The 20,146-nt window shown below is 41.0% G+C and overlaps 1 protein-coding gene across 5 annotated transcripts; it reads right to left on the bottom strand.

The window, feature by feature from the left end:
* Positions 1–574: 574 nt before the first annotated feature.
* Positions 575–14,748, bottom strand: cracdla (cracd like a). Of its 5 annotated transcripts, XM_047370517.1 has the most exons (11): positions 14,541–14,748; positions 12,459–12,517; positions 12,187–12,331; positions 11,963–12,095; positions 11,732–11,875; positions 6,303–6,551; positions 5,144–6,218; positions 2,962–3,863; positions 2,639–2,753; positions 1,863–1,987; positions 923–1,058 (listed from the first exon to the last, which is right to left on the bottom strand). In XM_047370517.1, exons 2-10 carry the CDS (start codon positions 12,505–12,507, stop codon positions 1,869–1,871), a joined length of 2,931 nt encoding a protein of 976 aa, XP_047226473.1. In that variant the 5' UTR covers positions 12,508–12,517; positions 14,541–14,748; the 3' UTR covers positions 923–1,058; positions 1,863–1,868. The 5 variants fall into 5 exon arrangements, 4 of the variants coding, with proteins under 4 accessions (XP_047226472.1, XP_047226473.1, XP_047226471.1 ...); XM_047370516.1 differs by lacking the exon at positions 1,863–1,987 and having other exon boundaries at positions 575–1,058; positions 14,541–14,745; XR_007038996.1 differs by lacking the exon at positions 923–1,058 and having other exon boundaries at positions 2,100–2,753.
* Between the last annotated feature and the right edge of the window lie 5,398 nt (positions 14,749–20,146).

Below are 20,146 nucleotides of genomic sequence, written 5' to 3'. Positions count from 1 at the left end.
AGCACTGTACCATATTGAAAATATGCATAAAAAAGAAAAAAATTACACATCCTTTCCCTTATACAATTTATAATACCTGTGGTGCTAATTATGCATACCGGCTGATTAAAAATGAATAATTAAGATGCTGATCAATCACAACCACATCGTCCTTCAGGGATGTAAAGTCAGAGAAAATCGGAGCACTTGTACGACTGTACGAGTGTTTTAATCCATGAAACACCTTCATTTATCAGAGCATGTAAGGTTTGAATCTTATTAGTAACATTCTCAAAAGCTTTTTTGAAATAAAATATCAGAGAAAGCCATTATGAGAGAATACACGCACAATGTCTGGAGCTTGTAAATAAAGCAGTTAAATGGATTTGAACCATTTTCACTTTTTCTTATTGATGTTTAAGTTTCTTACTTCAAAAAAAGGTCTACAAATAGGATAAGGATCATAGTTAAAACGAAGTTCTTTTGTTAGACTGACCTGTAGGTGGCGTTGTAGGCCAAATGTGTAGACATAATACAAGAGAAACTAACAACTTTTTTGGTTTACTCTGTAAATAAGATGCTCAACAAGAGAAACTAATTTAATTTACATTTTATTGTTTAGTATAAACATTTTACAGCTGTAAACTGTTTAATATTATTAAAAATTATCCATAAACACATCTTATTATAAAGTGGGGTTATAATGAAATGAATTTTATTAAGTCTCTCTTTCTGTTGCTAAAACACTGAAACTTTGTGATTAAATAAAAATCCTAACCCACTACATCTGATCAACACCTTCCAGGCAGCTTCACTGAACTTCTGCCTTATTCTCACATTCGGAGCAGTACTTGTTTCCAGAACCTGTATATCTCTCAGTTTCTCTTCTTAGTCCATGCTCTTATCGCTCCAAGCCATTGACTTCCTCTTGGCCAGCTCCATCCAGGAGGGCTGGCCACTGTCAGACTCCAGCTCTGACGAATGAGTGCGTAAAGAAGATGGGGATGAGGGCAACTCCACGTTTTTCCGGGTCCATTTGTCCTCACGAGGCTTTTCTAAAACCCTGGAGGGGCTTGATTCTATAAAATGCAAGAGAAGGAAAACTCTACATCACAGCCCAGCGTACCATTTTGAATATTAGTGAAGCATCTGTACATTTACAGTGCCTTGAACCTTTCTACATTTTGCCACATTACAACCATAAACCTCAGTGTGTTTTGTTGTGATCTTTGAGATAAATCAACACAAAGTAGTGCAGAATTGTGAAGTAGAAGGAAAGTGACACATGGCTTCCAGAAATGAAAAATAAAAATCTGAAAAAATCTGGTGCACACCTTTATATTTAACCTTTACTCGGATGCCCCAAACAAAAATAATGTAGTTAACTGTTGTCAGATATGACCTAATTAGTAAATGGTGTCCACATGTGAGTGATTTAATCTCAGTATAAATGTAAAGGTTCTCTGAAGGCCTCAGAGGTTTGTTAGAGAAAATGATTGAACAAATTGCATCACAAAGACCAAAGAACACAGCAGGCAGAGCAGGGATAAAGTTCTGAAGAAGTTTAAAGAGGGATTCATTATAAAACAGTATCCTAAGCTTTGAACCTCTCACTGCACATTGTTCCGTGTATGATGGCTCAACAGTAAAAGAAAGACCTAAGACATGTCTTTCTACCTAAACTGACTGGCCACACCAGGAGGTCACTGGTCAGGGAAGCAACCAAATGGCCAATGGTAACTTTGGAGGAGCTGCAGAGATCCACAGCTCAGGTGAGAAAGTCTGATGACAGAACAACTAGTTGGGCATTCCACAAATCTGACCTTTATGGAGGAGTGGCAAGAAGAGAGCCTTTGTAGATAGAAATCCAATTTGCACTTTACCACAAGTCATGTAGGAGACACAGCAGGGGACACGGGTTGGGGCTGGTGAGAAAGCTTCATCTTTTCCACTTGGAACTCTAACTTCCTGGGCCCTTTCAGTTTATCTTTCCAGCCTGGAACATTTACTTCAAACATGAAATACAAATGAAAAAATTTTTTTTTTTGCTGTCATATGACAAAAAAATAACAAGCAGAAAAGTACAACTGTTTTGAAATGTCTTGACAATACTGTGGTACCTGGAAAATGTAGTATTTCGTGAGATGACTCTTGTCATAAAAAAAATCTGAAAACCACTTGTTTAGATCCAAGGTTATTCTTGTTCATGAATGGTCCAGTCAAAGTCCTTACCTAAATCCAACCAAAAATCTATGACAACACCTAAAAATAGATTTTCACAGAAACTCTATATATCATCTAAGCCTGAGTTATGTTGCACGGAAGAATGAGGAAAAAAGTCACGTGCAAAGCTGGTAGTGGACATACCCCAGAAGACATGCTGCTCTTTATACCTTTATACCTGCTCTTTAACCACTTATACCTCTAGGTGGTTCTCCAAAGTTTTGACTCAAAGGGGCAAAATAAAGATGCACATCAAAGTTTTCAGATTTTCTTGTAAACATATCTGAAAACCATGTATTATTTTTCTTTCTACTGATTATGCTGTTATGTGCTGGTCTATCATAAAGTCCTTGTGGCTGGACTGTGACAAATTGTGAAGTGGTATGAATGCTTTTGCAAGGAACTGCATTATTATGACAAATGTGTGCCAACATACCTGCTGATTTTGCCACTTGCCTAATTTCCACTGTATCTTTGCTTAGAGGGAAAAGTTTACCCAAAGTGTTATCACCTGAGGTCGGCATTTGTGTTTGAACTTTCTTCTGTTCCACCTGAGAAAAAAAACAAAATTATTTGTTCATTTTTCAGAAAAGGAGACTTATTTTACTATTCAAAGAAATAAAAAATTTTTAACACCTAATTACATTTTTGAATCAATGTCAATATATCCATTCTATACAACTGTCTGATTTCCAATTGTTTAAAAGTCTCTTTACTATTTGTTTTACAAGAGAGATACAGCTCCAAAGTGCCACTAACCTCCTTTAGCAATGGCAGCGTTGAACACTCTGCCCGTTTCTCCAGAAAGACAGCCCTGTCGGCCACTGATCCACTCCAAAGTACCCTCTTGCTTAAGAGGGATGGACTTTCTTTAGGAACACTGGCTTCTCTTTCTCTTCTTTCCAAGGCAGAGTTTAGAGTAGGAGCTGCAGCTGATATGACTGCAGGTTCTGACTCCGGTGCTGAAGGCGCAGGTTTGAGCTGGGTGGTAGGTTGGAGACCTCGATTGCTCCAGGAGGTTTGCTGCTGAACTGAGGATAGGCAAGATGGTCCAAGCAACTGGGACACATTCCCTCGTGTAAATGGAGATGTGGTACCTGTTTGAGGAGATAAGCGTGATAGAGACTGGGTTGTTTTTGGGATGGTTTGAACATCTGATTGGCTCGTTTGTCTAGACATCGGAGAGTCTTTAGCGCTGAATGATTCAAACTGAGATATCAGGGTCATCTTCCTTTGCTTTGCGGTTGTTGAAGATTTGGCAGCTTGCTCTTGACTACTGCTTTGAACTGATTCATCTTTCAGTGTGTCCGATGATGGCTGTGTTGTGCTTTGTTGAATCTTTACCGTCTGGACTTGGATCTGAGACCCGGTCATTGTCTCTTCTTGACTTTTAGGCTGAGCTGCAGTTTGTGTTCCAGTAAAATCTCTTTGAAATCTGCTGGTAAAAAGCAGTTGGAGGCTCCTGGTCTTCTCCATGGCCAGACTCATCCAGGACACCTCAGATGAGGCTGCTTGGGGGCTAGGCTGAGTCTCCAGGGGGGTAGTTTCAGCTTCCCTTGGGGTTAGGGAGGTTGTTTGGACTTCTGTGGGAGTGGTTTGAGGACTTTCTTCAAGTGAAGTGGTATGCCTGAGTGAAGGTTTGATGCCAAAAGGAGCTGGATCTAATGAGTGACACAACTCTGTTAGATATGTTAGCCAAGTGGTATTTAAATGAGTGCAAAGTTCCTGTGTGATTACAAAAAGCCTTATCTTTCTGGATTGATCATTTACCATGTTCTTGTTATGAAGACACAGCAGCACATCATACAATATTTAACTAGAATACTAAAGTTTTGCAAAAGCTGTAAAGCCACACCATATGTTAAAGTGCATACATTGTCAGCTGTCTGCAATTAAAACCCCTTTTATCTCATCAAAATGCAAATGTTATCTTTATCTTTTCCATTTCCTGTAGTTTTATATATTTTTTAAATACAACACCCTAGACACTTATTGGCTCACAGATGCATCAAAAGCCATAAAAGAAAATATTTCTTATTGCCATTATATGTTTGTTATAGGATTAAAGTCTGGGGACTGATATCATAGAACAAAGCTGATTCTGTGTCCGATGAACCGTTTCTTTGTTGATTTGGTCATATGTTTCAGATCATTACACTACTAAAAGACTCAATGATGACTAATTTTCTCTTTTTTGGCAGAGGTCACCAGATTTCTAATCAAAATGTTCAGGGATTTCAAATAGTTCATGATTTGATGACCTCTAAAAAGGATTCCAGAAGGAGAAAAAAGTTCACAGCATCACTGATCCTTCACCAAACTTAACACTGGGCTTGAGGTGCTTCCCCATATATTTGTCCTTGGTTTTATGCCAGGTTGACCTTGAGTGTTTGTTGCTGAAAAGCATCAATTACATCTGAACAAAACACGATTCCCAATAAAGTACTACATATGTTAAGTTTTGTAATAGTTTGACGGAAAAGGCTTTTTCTGGCATGCTTACCAAACGATCTGTTGAAATTTGGATAGTGTCTTTTTATTTGGAGACCCAAAGATGTCAGCCATTGCTGCAGTTCTCTAATAGTGAGCTTTTGAAATACCTCCCTCACTTTCATCTTCACTGCAAAATAAGCTTCCTTCAGCCTTGTTTCTCATAGTTCCAGCTATTTTGTACTTTTTCCATTCTTTCTCTAATTGTGGAAAAAAAAACAAGTTCAAGCCAGTAGCTATTTGTTGCAGCCATTTCCTGACTTGTGAAGATTAATACACCTCTGCCTTACCTGACTAGAATGTATTCATGTCTTTCTCAACTGGAAGAGCACCAGGTATTTGTTTTCTCTTTCAATAATTTCCTAACAGGAGTTATTTTATTCCCCTCTAAATAAAGGTAGTCAAATTAAAGGCTTTGTTTTGCACATTTGTTCAGTGAGGGATTACTCACCTGATGATTTGAGCATGCAGCTCGTGTTTGCTAGTAGCCTTTCAGACATTTGAGTGGAACTTTTCTTTTTATCATCTTGGTCATCAGGCGGCAGCATTGTTGACTGGCGCTGAGCACCTGCTTCAGAGCGGAACTTAAATGAGTGTGATGTGGAACGAAGCTTAATACCAAAAGGTGTCTTTGTTTCATCCTTTGGAAGTTGTTTTGCTTCTTCTGCCTGATCCAGTAGCTCCTGGGTGCTGTCCACTCTCATTGTCTCCAAGGTGAATGTGTCTGAGGGTGCGTTTTTGGCTGGTGACACTGGTTCTGCTTTTTTAAAGCTGAAATTTCTCTCCCATGGAAGAGATGAGCTACTGGGTCTTTCTGCAGCAAAGGGGCTTCCTTTAGGCTGTAAACATTTTTGTTCCTCCTTTTCTCTTGTGATTTTCTCTTCTGTTCCTCCAAACGTTTTAGTTTTGGCTTCAGGATTTTGCGGGACTCCTGTGAAACTGCCTGATCGAGGTCTCTCTTCCTCACAGTTTCTGGACCCATGAAAAGAGCCAGATCTTGGTGATTGTCTCTTTATTCTTGTTGCGGTGTCCTCATCCCTTTGGAGAGGCTGCTGCTGAGCAGAAAATGCCTTGGATGCCAAAAACGAGCTGAACGGGGAGAGCTGGTCAGAGGAGACTTCAGTCATACTGACATTAAAAGTATTTCTCTTGTTTTGGGATGCTACTTGGCTTTCCAAATTGGCTTCTTTTTTCTCCTTTATTTCTGACTCGATGTAGGAAGAGTGCGGCCGTTTACTGGACGATGTATCCAATCGCCTAGGAGGCTTGACTCGAGGAACTGGGAAGGCGTCAGTCTCAGGAAGAGCTTTGTCCTGTTGGGTAAAACTTTGAGTGGGTAATTTGGGTGCTACCTCAGGTAAAACTGGTGACACCTCTTCAAATTTTAAAGGAGAAAGCTGGGAAAGATTGGCATTATCTCTCTCCTCTACTTCTCCCTCTTGAGGAACAACCTCCATTTCTTGTTCTTGCACAAGCTCAAAGCACTCAGGGGTTTTAAGGTCGCATATAGGAGATGCAGGTTGAGTCTAAATAGAGAAGATAAATAATATTAAGAGAATGTAAGTGAAACATATGTTTAGTGCTGTATTTGTGAGAGTGCAGATTCTCACCCCAGAAGATGGTTTCTTCTTAGCAAGGGCCCTCTGGTTTCTAGGTTTGATGGACATCCTGTGGCGGGCAGCAGATGTATCTAAGGAGGTGCTGAATTTAGCTGGGGTGCTGAAGTCTACTGGGGCCTCAACTGTACTTGTTGAGGGATAGTTGGATCCAAGGGGAGAAAAATGAATTTGGGGCTGAGATCTTGTTTGAGACAGTCTGGAGATTGGTGAGACAGGAGGAGTGGTTGGCTGAGATGTTGTCTGTAAAGGCAAAGGCAACAGAAACATTTACCTTTCATAATATTATTGGTATTTAAAATATTTCATTGATTACAGGGCCTTGCAACAATAATTAGACTTTTTACACAGGTGTTGTTGCATTTTAATCATAAACTTTAAAGTAATTTATCTGAAAAGGGTGGTGTGCATTTGTGTTCAGCCCACCTGAACACAAATGTTTTTATAACCACATTTCACTGCAATTATGGCTGCAAGCTTCATACTGTACACCAAGAGAATTACAAATTTACCAATTCTTTAAATTCTTTAAATAGCTCAAGTTCCTTAAGATTGTATGAAGAGCGTCTCAGACTCAGCCATTCTAATTCATGAATATGTTTTGGTCTAAACTCTTGTCATGTGGCTCTGGCTCCTGCTCTGCCCCACTCTTATGAGCCATTAACAGATTCCCATCCAGGACTGTCATTAATTTAGCTTCATCTGTCAATCAACTCTGAACAGCTTTGGTGTCTGAGCTGAAAAAATAATCCCAATAGCATGATGCTGACACTACTATGTTTTGTGGTGGGAATGGTATTGTCAGAATCCACGGTGGCTGTGTGCAGGTTATGTGTGTGCTGTGCTGTTTTTTTCTGTTTCTCCAGTTTTAGGGTGTGACGGGTAGGTGCTTCTGCACAGGTGTACCTCATCTGTCAGCAATCAGCTGGGCTTCTTTAGGGAGCGGAGAGCCAGCGGAAGGCATCAGCCCGTTGTTCACTCAGTGGTAAACGGCTCGACCCCTGCTTCTATGCAGTTTCGTTATCCTTGAAAATTAATCGTTTCATTTGTCTTCCTTGATCTACAGATCCAGCCTTGTCGGGTGTTTCGTGGATTTTTCTGCACCAGCAGTCTGGAGTCGTTTCTGAAGGAGTGTCACAGCTCAAAGTCACAACGCCTTCAACTTATGGTCCGTGCTCTATTCTCCAACTCCAAGCCCAGCCTCACCAAACCTAACTCAGAGGAGTATTCACCTGCCTGTCCACCCTCCAATGTCCCCCTCAAGTCACAGCGGAGATTCGCTGCAGAAAAAGGGAGAACACCAACTGGAGATTACTGGAACAAGCCTGCTGGCGGCCTGCCAACCACAGCCACTGTGGAGAAGGACTTATTCCCCCACCGTCTAGCTCAAACCACCAACTCAGTAAGTCTTCCAATAAATTCCAATCCTGCAAGATCCAACATTCCAGTTCTGAATCCATCTAAATTTGTCTCCTTCTCCCACATGCCTAGATTAATTCCAGTTCGATCCACTGACCCAGCCCTGGTTTCTGTTTCATCCACTACCCTGGCTTTAAGAATAAACCGTTTCAAAACATACTTTCTGCTTCTCGTGATTGTGTGTTATCAGAGTCTTAAACCCACCAATATGACAGATATGTCCAGTTTCATGTGCAGTGGTAATTTCCTCCCAAAGATAACATTTTGCATGTAGATCAAAAAGTTCAGTTTTGTTCTCTTCTGACTAAGGGGCCATCTTTCACATCTTTACATAGCTGGTGGCTAACTGCAAACAACACCTCACATGGCTTTTCTTCAATTACCACTCGTCCAATTACCACTCGTCTACAAAGGTCAGATATGTGGAGTGCATCTCTAATAGTTTTGTGGTCAACAGACTCTCCCACCTGAGCTGTGGATCTCTGGAGCTCCTTCAAAGCTACCTACACTTTCCAACATGGCAGTTTAGGTTTGCCGGTTATGTAGGTCAACACCTGTGCCAGAGTATTCCCTTTAAACAGTTCTCTGTGAAATGTTTTATGCTTAAAATCTTGTTTTATAACCTAACTTTGATTTAAACTTCTCTATAACTTCATCCCTGACCTGTCTGCTGTGCTCCTTGGTCTTCATGATACTATTTGCTCACCAATGTTTTCTAACAAACCTCTGAGGCCTTCACAGAACAGCTGGTTATATACTGAGCTGAAATGACACACACTGTGTTTAGTAATCAAGGCCCACGTGGGAAACGACAGTGACACCTGGAGAGGCGTGATCGGGAGGAATGGCCTCCCCGATCTGAATCCGAGTGGTGCTTTGTTATTGGACTTCTGTGCTAGTCACAGATTGTCCATAATGAACACCATGTTCAAACATAAGGGTGTCCATCATTGCACTTGGCACCAGGATACCCTAGGCAGGAGGTCAATGATCGACTTTGTTGTTGTATCATCAGACCTTCGGCCACATGTTTTGGACACTCGGGTGAAGAGAGGGACTGAGCTGTCCACTGATCACCACTTGCTGGTGAGTTGGATCCGCTGGAGGACGAGAAAGCCGGACAGACTTAAGGCCCAAGCGCATAGTGAGGGTCTGCTGGGAACGTCTGGCGGAGACCTCGGCCAGGGATGTATTCAACTCCCACCTCCGGGAGAGCTTTGACCAGATTGATGTTGGAGACACAGAGTCTTAGTGGACCACGTTCTCCGCATCTATTGTCGATGCTGCTGCCCGTAGCTGCGGCCGTAATGTCTGCGGTGCCTGTCACGGCGGCAATCCCAGAACCCGATGGTGGACACCGGCAGTAAGGGACGCTGTCAAGCTGAAGTAGGAGTCCCATCGGCTGTGGTTGGCTTGTGGGACTCCTGAAGTGGCTGATGGGTACTGTGAGGCCAAGCGTGCCGCGGCCCGGGCTGTGGCACAGCCAAAAACTCGGGCCTGGGAGGAGTTCGGTGAGGACATGGAGAAGGACTACCGGTTGGCTTCGAAGCGATTCTGGTAAATCGTCCGGCGCCTCGGGAGGGGGAAGCAGTGCTTCGCCAACACTGTTGGGGGTGGGAGGCTATTGACCTCGAATGAGGACATTATCGGGCGGTGGAAGGAGTACTTTGAGGATCTCCTCAATCCTGCCATCACGCATTCCCTGGTGGAAACAGAGGCTGGGGACTCGGGGTTGGACTCTTTCATCACCCAGACTGAAGTCACCGAGGTGGTTAAAAAGCTCCGCGGTGGCAAGGCTTCGGGGTTGGATGAGATCCACCCTGAGTACCGCAAGTCTTTGGATGTTGTGGGGCTGTCATTGTTGACACGCCTCTTCAACATTGCGTTGTGGTCGGGGACAGTGCCTCTGGACTGGCAGACTGGGGTGGTGGTCCCCCTACATAAGAAGGGTGACCCGGAGGGTGTGTTCCAACTACAGGGGGATCACACTCCTCAGCCTCCCTGGTAACGCCTACGCCAGGGTATTGGAGAGGAGAGTCCGGCCGATAGTCGAACCTCAGGTTCAGGAGAAGCAGTGTGGTTTTCGTCCCGGCCGTGGAACACTGGACCAGCTCTATACCCTCTACAGGGTACTTGAGGGTTTATGGGGGTTTGCCCAACCGGTCCACATGTGTTTTGTGGATCTGGAGAAAGCATTCGACTGTGTCCCTCGTGATGCCCTGTGGGGGGTGCTCCAGGAGTATGGAATCGGGGGCCCTTTATTAGGTGCCATCCAGTCCTTGAACAAGCGGAGCAGGAGTTTGGTCCGCATTGCCGGCACTAAGTCGGACCTGTTCCCGGTCGATGCATGTTGGACTCCGGCAGGGCTGCCCTTTGTCACCGGTCCTGTTCATAACTTTTATGGACAGGATTTCTAGGCGCAGCCAAGGGCCGGAGGGGGTCTGGTTTGGGGACCATTGAATTTTGTCTCTTCTTTTTGCAGATGACGTGGTCCTGCTGGCCCCCTCTAGCCAAGACCTACAGCATGCACTGGGGCGGTTCGCAGCCGGGTGTGAAGTGGCTGGGATGAAGATCAGCTCCTCCAAGTCAGAGGCCATGGTTCTTGACCGGAAAAGGGTGGCTTGTCCTCTTCAGGTTGGAGGGGAGTTCCTGCCTCAAGTGGAGGAGTTTAAGTATCTCTGGGTCTTGTTCACGAGTGAGGGAAGAATGGAGCGGGAGATCGACAGACGGATCGGTGCACCTGCCGCAATAATGGGGGCACTGTGCCGGTCCATTGTGGTGAAGAGAGAGCTGAGCCGAAAAGCGGAGCTCTCGATTTACTGGTGGGTCTACGTTCCTACCCTCACCTATGGCCATGAACTTTGGGTCATGACCGAAAGAACGAGATCCCGGATACAAGCGGCTGAAATGAGCTTCCTCCGTAGGGTGGCTCGGCCATCCGGGAGGGGCTCGGAGTAGAGCCGCTGCTCCTCCACATCGAGAGGAGCTAGTTGAGGTGGCTCGGGCATCTATACCGGATGCCTCCTGGACGCCTTCCTCGGGAGGTGTTCCAGGCACGCCTCACCGGGAGGAAGCCCAGGGGACGGCCCAAGACACGCTGGAGGGACTATGTCTCTGTCTCTCAGCCTGGGAACGCCTTGGGCTCCCCCCGGAAAAGCTGGAGGAGGTGTCTGGGGAGAGGGACGTCTGGGTGTCTCTGCTAAGTCTGCTGCCCCTGCGACCCGGTCCCGGATAAGCGGAAGACGACGAGTACGAGTACGAGTGTTTAGTAATTGGGCAAATTCTAAAGGCAGCTGGTTGCATTTGATTTTATTTAATCGTATTAGAGTAAAACAGGGCAGAATACAAAGGCATGCCATGTATTTTAGATTGTTTGTTCTAAAAAGTTTAGAAAACCATAAAATACTTTTCCATCATAATTCTGCATTACTTTATGTTGGTCTGTCACATAAAATCTCAGTTAAATGCATTTAGGCTTGTAGCTGTAATGTGACAAAATGATAAAATGTTCTGAATTCTACCTTACCCTGTCCTATCTTCTCAATTTAATTCTTAAACTATTTATAGTATAAAAGAGGGACCATAGAAGTGGACTTTGTGTACAGTTAAAAAACAGAGTCATCAATGTGTTGCGAACGAAGGAAACTAGGCATGAGTAACTTTATAACAATGGTTAGGGCAACATTTATTAATTTATTTCATGTTTTAAAACCAATCATTTAGACCCATAATCCACAAAACACATTGTGTAAAACAAGATGATGCAAAACAAGGCCAAGTCCAGTGTACCAGTCTTGCTTAAATATATTGCTGTTATTAAATGTCAACAGTAATTTCTTTAGTTTTTATTATTCTGTCTCAGTTGTTATCAGTTGCATACAATGTTTAAATTATGAGCATATTTCTTCCACCTTTTGTTTACATTGTAGATAATATTAATTCTAGGGACCCCCGCATGGCATGCTTTTATATGTTCAGTCTACAAAAATCAGATGATGAATTACCTTTGTGAGGGTTCCTTCTTCTGAGGTTTCATTAGAGTTATGGAAAGGAAAGTCCTCTGACTGGTGAGCCGTGTTCTCTGGACTCCTGGTGGGCAGAACCATCGGGGGTGGCCCAAAATGCCTTTTCTCCAGCTGGAGTTTAATCTATGATAGTGAAGCACGGGATGTTGCTGTTAAATGTGCTACTCTTGACTCAAATTCCTGGTTTTGAGAAACGCAAAGAGAACATACCTGCAGAGATTTGATTTTGCTGTGAACATTCTCCTGAGATAAAACCCTGACTGGATCAGGGTCTGAAAGGACTTGATCATCCAGAAAGATGCTGTCATGGGAAAACGCTCGGGATCCCATCGCACCCTGAGAGCTTTAATGACAAAGAAGAGAAGATCGAGGCAAATAAGGAACGTGAAACAGATGTAATATTTGCAGAGGTTTCCTTTCATCTGTGCACTCACGCTAAATCTTCATCTGAACCCAACACTTTTCCAGCAGTTATATCACTGGTTGACTGGCTGAGCTTGGCATCAGCTTCTGCACCCGTCTTCTTACTCTTCCTGAAGAAACGAGTTTTCAGAGACTTGATTTTGGAGCTTTTACGTTCTGCAAGGGTTAAAAAACAGATTCAGGTTTATTCAAACAAAACGCATACAACCACTTCACCAAAATATCACGTTTTTTGTCGCTTCAAATGAACACTTCTTAAAATTTCTACTAGAGACAATCTCACTTGTAATGTCCTCTGTGCTTTCTTCATTGTCTCCAAAGAAAGACTCCATCCGCCCAATGCTTCAGAAGAAAACATACAAGATAGAGAATAAAATATGTTTTAACGATAAGGAAACATTAACATAAAGTACCTGGTTCAACAAAAGGTCCAGGCATACCATGTTTGCAGGCTGTCGTCCCATGGTGGAGGACATCTAAAGTGGCACAAACAGAGCAGTGGCGTGCTCTTTGTTCTCAAGCATAAATACAGACGTGCAGTTCAAAGGTTTATTACAGTGATTATCAGTAGCAGAAAAAACCTTCACTGTAAACCAGGCATTAATGGGTACCAGCACCTTGTCCTCATCAGCAAAATGCAATCATTATTAAGAGGAACTGATTTAATATTCTATCAAGGCTGGTCATTCAATGAATTTGTAGCCTTATTTAGTTTTTTGTTTTTTTTTAGTTAATAACAAACAGTCTAACAATCCAATTATCTTTAAAATGACTAAAAATGTTGCTTAAGATAGTACAATGGTAGTAGGGGCAAAAAAAAACAACACAGTCTGGTGTGCGATTTCATACACCTTTAATTTCTCCACGTTTTCTCTTTACAACCAAAAACGTTAGTGTACTAATTGAGATTTCATGTTATAGATCAATGTAAAGCAGCATAATAGTGAATTGAAAGGAAAATGTTAGATGGTTTAAACAAACAAATAAAACTCAGAAAGGTGTGGCATGCAATTGTTTTCAGCCACTTGTTTTATGTGATAGACTAACTAACATACATGGTTTTTATTCTTTTTTTTGTTTTACAAATCTAAATCTAAACTGCCTTTAGCTGCACTTACAGCTGCAAGTCTTTAGGGGTAATTCTCTACCAGCTTTGCACATCTAAAGACTTACGGTTCTGTTTAGTCACGCTCTGTCAGACTGGAGAGCATCTATGAAAGTCAACTTTCAACTCGTACCACTGATCCTCTGCTTTATTTAAATCTGGACTTTGACTAGGTCATTCAAATCATTCAAACACATGAATAGGCTTTGCTCTAAACCGTTCCATTAAAGCTCTGGCTGTATGTTTAGGGTCATCTTCCTGTTGGATGGTCAGTTTTGCTAAACAGTTTCACTATGTTTTAGCGTTTTTATTGTCGGGATGGAGTGCTCAGGGGGGTGAACAGGGTAATTTTTTTTGACATACATAGTGTTTTGCATGTAGGCAAAAAAGCTTAATTATGGTCTAATCTGATCAGAGGATCGTCTTACGCATTTGTTTTACACATTTCTTTATTTCAATGGAGTCTTTCTTCTTGCAAACCTTCCACAAAGATCGGATTTGAGGAGTGCACCACTGCTATTTTGTCTTGCTGATGTTGTTCTCCACAGCTCTTCCAGAGTGAGGTTTGTTGTTTTAAAGTGGCAAAAAGGTGTCTAAACACATTTGACAGAGTGAAACTCTATTTTATAAACACTAAACCCATTTTAAAGAATCATAAGCACCCAAATTGGGGAGATTTAACATAAGAAACAAGATTGAGGTCAGTTTACTTCGTTTTGTATATTTCTATATTTTAACTTCGGTCTGGTCTGTGTAGGCTACAGCCACACTTCGTGATTCTGTTGTGCCTCAGTCATCAAGGAGTCAACAGAGTGTAATCTTGCTTGGCTGACTGATAACGCAAGATAGATCAGGTTATAGACAAACATACAAAGTCCATACTGCACCTTTTGCTCGCATGGAGTACACCTTCTTAAAAGGATACAATCACCTGACACTCGTGTAACAATCACAGAAAAAAAATGTAAGCCTAAAATAAAATTTGCCTTGTGCTTTTAGCATTAACAGTTGATTAAAATTAAAGCATAGTGAACTGAAGTTGTGATGTTTACAGAGCCAAACCTCAGCCACAAGAGAGACAGAGGATAATCTGGTGGATTATTGACATTGCAGAGAGATCCTTGTAAGATTTCAAAACCCAATAGTAACACACAGACAGAGCTTATCAGAGTGTTGCATTCAAAAACATAAAATTTCCAAGAATATAACCTGGACAATCACAAACACACACATTCTCTCTCTTTCTAGTCTGAAACTCACCAAACAACCAAGCCAGCAGCTCGGCTTCACTCCCTCCTTGTTTGTCCTCCTCTCCAGCCGGAGTTCTCAGCCGTGTGACAAACCTAATGTTTAACCCTCAGGCTGACATCGTGCACATCTGTTCAAGCAGAGGCAAAGGAGTGGGGAAAGTGGAAAAAACAGGCTGGGAGAAAAGAAAGAATGGACGTCAGAGGGAGAAGGTCACTGCATGACAGGATAAGCAAATGCACAGAGAAAAGAGGACAGATGAGAATGTGTGAGAGAGAGAGGGAAAGGGAGGGATACTCTATTACATTAGTGGCACACTGTGGCCCTCTGCGCTAAGCTCCTTATAAAACGCTAACCTGATTTTTAGGCCCAGAAATGAGAGTAGAGGGAAAAAAATAAAGCTCCAGTCCAGCTGGAAAGAGCATGCATACAGGAATCATGGCTCCTGAGATGGTTCATAAACCACACTGGGTCATCTGCTCTCCCACATAAATACAGGGGGATGTCTGGGACAAAAACAATGAGAAGGTTTAAATTGTCAGTTGTAAATTAGTCATCTCATATGCTTAGTAAACTATAAGACTAATGTTTAATTCTTTTTAAAAGCATAATTGTTTTGCCTTCAGATACTTTTAGAGCATAAAAACAAGAATTTTCTAAAAGTAAAAATGAAAAAAATAAAAATAATTCAATGTCCCTTTAGTTTTGCAGTTTTGGACAACAGTCCATGTAGGGTAATTTAACAGTTTAGAACAGCTCTAAAAATGCTAAAATCTTGCAATAAAAATCAGCATTTATGCAGTGCCAAATAACAAAGCAATATAAACTCGCCCATTTATATGCAATTAAATTGAATTTGGTTTTGTAAAGATTTGCTTTAAGAATCCAACATTAATTATATTGCAATACATACTGATTATATATTGCCAGTTAGTTCAAATGTATTCATCTAATTGGCTGAGGCACCTGAATGAAGTCGTTGACTTTGCTCCAGTCCTTCATCCTGAGCAAGCATGTGGCAACAATGGAGAGGCACAACACCTTTTTAACAGAAAGAAACCTCCGGCAGAACCAAAACCAGGCTCAGTATGAGCGACCATCTGGTGTGACCAGTTGTGTGTTGAAAGGACAGGAAGTAGTCGCTGGGAAGGATTGAAGCACTGAGCAACTAGGAGTTCTGTGGGAAAGAAAAACTAGCAAAAGCTCTGAAAATTGTTCCATCCAGGAGGAAGATGCAGCGACAATACAGAAGCAAAACAGCAGCAACACAGAGGGGGAGGAGGGGGAGCACAAAGGCAATGGCTACATTAGCTGCAAATAATGCATAAATATAGAGTAGTAGACGGACATAGCTAGTAAGAAAGAATGGTTAAGACCTCCAGCAACCTAAATCTATAGTAGCACAACAATAGACAGCAAACAATGTTGAAAAAAACAACAACTGTAGGATTAAAATAAAAATGGATGTACTTGAAATACAACCAGCAGCAAATACTTTGCTGCGCACATTAAGACATTTTTAGAGGCTTTAGTACAGAAATAGCATAACAATAACTGCCAGTAGTTGAGTACATTTAACTGCAAGGTTTCAGATTTTATTTCCTAATGGTATTTTGATATAATTCTAGTTCAGGTGTGGTTGGGATTCTGACAACATGCACTGTAACTACAATCTCCCTGATTTATTTTTGAGCTCCAGATTTTTGTAACACTTTCATTTTTATTTGTAAATAGGAAAAAAACAGAAAATATATTAAATGTGTCATGGAATCACTACCTGGGCCACTTAGCAACAGTAAGGGATAGCAGCAGGGGTGCAAAGACATTTATACTACATGGTACATGATGACACCTTTTTGTCTGTCTCTTTGACTGCAGCTCTTTCCCTTCTTGCTGTGGATAAACAGAAAGAAACAGACCTTATTTAATGCATTTGATTGTCTCATTTGATTCCTCATAGATTATAATTTCTTCATCTCTGATCCCAGATGAGGTCTGTGCATATCGAGATTAAGGCTGATAGATAATCGGATCAGAGAGCTGTGTGGACCCATGAGAGTTACTGTTCAGTCAAGCAAAGGGTTTCCCATGAAAATTTAGATTTGTTTTATTTTTATTTCAATCAGAAAAATGCAACATTTCAACAGAATGCATCGCAGCACCGTAGCCTGGTTTTCTTATAGGGATTCACTATGCAAAGGTTTAAAATCAAATTGTGTTTATGTATTTACATTTTTTTAGTGATTTAGAACTTTATGTAAATCATGAATGCAATTAGTGCAACGAGCGGAGAATTTTCTATAAGCTCCACCTTTCAAACCACCATCCTTGTCAGTTTTAAATGAAAAATAAACATGTAACAGAAATAAAGCTTGTTGACGAGGATCTGATTTCTTTGAGTTTTAAAGCCAAACCTAACACTGTAAATTTCGATAAATGTTTTTTAAAAGATTACACTTCTGTTAAAAGTAATATTAATATCAAACAGTAAATGTAAATTAACTATATAGCATAGAATAACTTGAGAATAACTTTGTGATGTGTAACAGCTCAGCCTGCTGATAAAGTCCATGCAATATGGTCAAGGTCTGTGGAAGAGCTGGCGTGGGTGTGCCTTGAGGTAAGCTCGAGATTATATCAACAACAAAAAAACAATTCTTAACCATTTAAACCAGTCGGGCTGCCTCAGATGTTATGCGAGAAAAGATACACCTTTAGCACAGCCAAGAAATTTAGTTCCCAACATAAGATTCATTGAGAAACATGGGATTAGTTTTAAACTCTGCATTTATAAACAGCCTGTGTTGTGTTTGTGTTTATACATCCGTTACACTAAGTGTTCATAACCTAATAAATAGTAATTTTTCTGTAAATTAGTGATCGCTAGATTGGAGCATAACAAATTTACAATAATCTTGTTACAGCTGTGTTTTTGAGTTAGTAGTTTTAAAAGATCTGAGCACAGGAACTAAACCAGAAACTTGAAAACAGAAAATTACATTAATGTTTGGACATAATTGTTCTTTGTTAAAAAAAAAAAAATGAAGAAGCTTGCAAGCCTGTGAACACAAATGTGAAGTAAGGTGGTGGCGGAATAATGATGTGGGGTGTCTTGCAGCAGGAAAGACCAGTGCACTTTATAAAAAGTTGGGATCATGAGAAAAGAAGATGATTTGTAAGTATTTAAGCTACATTTCAAGACATCGGCCAGAAGGTTAAAGCTCTGCCACAAATGGGTCTTCCAAATGGAAAATGACCCTGATGCTACAAGCAAATCTTTCTATGGGACTGATCTTAAAAGGAGAGAAATTCATAAACAAGAAAAAAAAATTATGTTTTTATGCTTTAAGATAACTCATCCTTTTGTTTTAAACACTAGAAGAATAATACATTTCACAAAAACTGTTAGATAAAAAAGTTTGCTTTTCATATTCTGGTTTGTAATAAAAAAAAAACTTAGAAATGGGGTTTATTTAGAAAACAAACACTAACTTTGAAGATCATATGGTGCAATGGTTGCTTTCTCACTGGGAAAACAATGGCATTATTTGATATGTAAGCCTTTGCATCTGTGTTTAAAAGATTGGATTCAGCAGAATTAGACTCTGTATCAGATGTTGTATCAGATGCAGGCTCACTCACCTAATGTGAATTTTCAGGGTGGATTTGATTAAAGCAAAAGAAGAAATGCACGTTTGATGAAAAACCTGTTAAATCTGGTCCATGTTTGTAGGCCAGAATTAGACTTCTTTACATGGAAAAATCCTACAAATATGACCAGCATTCCTGCTATTACAGGTCTTTTTTTAAGAATTGAATTAAGGTAAGCTAGTCAGTGGTACAGATTTGTATAATACAGTGCCTTGCGAAAGTACTCGGCCCCCTTGAACTTTTCAACTTCTTGCCACATTTCAGGCTTCAAACATAAAGATATAAAATTCAAATTTTTTGTGAAGAATCAACAACAAGTGGGACACAATTGTGAAGTGGAATGAAATTTATTGGATGTGTCAAACTTTTTTAACAAATAAAAAACTGAAAAGTGGGGTGTGCAATATTATTCGGCCACCTTGCGTTAATACTTTGTAGCGCCATCCTTTGCTGCAATTACAGCTGAAAGTCGCTTGGTGTATGTCTCTATCAGTTTTGCACATCGAGAGACTGAAATTCTTGCCCATTCTTCCTTGCAAAACAGCTGGAGCTCAGTGAGGTTGGATGGAGAGCGTTCATGAACAGCAGTCTTCAGCTCTTTCCACAGATTCTCGATTGGATTCAGGTCTGGACTTTGACTTGGCCATTCCAACACCTGGATACGTTTATTTGTGAACCATTCCATTGTAGATTTGGCTTTATGTTTTGGATCATTGTCTTGTTGGAAGATAAATCTCAGTCCCAGTCTCAGGTCTCTTGCAGACTCCAACAGGTTTTCTTCCAGAATGGTCCTGTATTTGGCCCCATCCATCTTCCCATCAATTTTGACCATCTTCCCTGTCCCTGCTGATGAAAAGCAGGCCCAAACCATGATGCTGCCACCACCAAATTTGAAATCTTTTTGTATCCAAATCCGGCTTTAAACGTCTCCACAACAGTATCTCAGACCTGCCTGGTGTGTTCCTTGGTCTTCATGATGCTCTCTGTGCTTTGAACAGAACCCTGAGACTATCACAGAGCAGGTGCATTTATACGGAGACTTGATTACATACAGGTGGATTCTATTTATCATCATCAGTCATTTGGGACAACATTGGATCATTCAGAGATCCTCACTGAACTTCTGGAGTGAGTTTGCAGCACTGAAAGTAAAGGGGCCAAATAATATTGCACGCCCCACTTTTCAGTTTTTTATTTGTTAAAAACGTTTGACTCATCCAATAAATTTCATTCCACTTCCATGATTTTGTCCCACTTGTTGTTGATTCACAAAAAATTAGAATTTTATATCTTTATGTTTGAAGCCTGAAATGTGGCAAGAGGTTGAAAAGTTCAAGGGGGCCGAGTACTTTCGGAAGGCACTGTATATGCCATCTCCCTTTTCTTTGAACATTGGATTAATATTTAAGATGATTTTACTGTAATGGAAAATTCATATGACTCTGCTATCTGCTTTAGTCTCTGTTGCCACTCTGACCAGGGATCACTGAAAGAGAAAAGATTATTTTTAATAGGACATTTTCTGTTAACTAATAATAAAAAAAAAATTCCTTTTTCTAATCTCATTGCTTTTATGCTATTTTTTATTATGGCTTTATGAGTTTAAGTGTATATTTCACTTATATTCATATTTAAATTAACAGCAAAAACGACAGTGATGCCTTTAGATCAATAAAAGCACATTTAACCAGTTTTACAAAATATATTATATATATAGCACATTTTAACATGCCTGTTAGGTGAATTGGTCACTCTAAATTGACCTTAGGTGTATGAATGAGTGTGTGCATGGTTGTTTGTGTGTTGCCCTGCGATGGACTGGCGACCTGTCCAGGGTGTACTCCGCCTCTCGCCCATAGACTGCTGGAGATAGGCACCAGCTCCCCCGCGACCCACTATGGAATAAGCGGTAGAAAATGACTGACTGACTGACTGACATTTTAACAGTTTATCTCAGCACACATTGG

Source organism: Girardinichthys multiradiatus, chromosome 7 (genome assembly GCF_021462225.1).
Source record: "Girardinichthys multiradiatus isolate DD_20200921_A chromosome 7, DD_fGirMul_XY1, whole genome shotgun sequence".
Taxonomy (NCBI): Eukaryota; Metazoa; Chordata; class Actinopteri; order Cyprinodontiformes; family Goodeidae; genus Girardinichthys; species Girardinichthys multiradiatus.
This window is presented reverse-complemented; position numbering and strand designations above follow the sequence as displayed.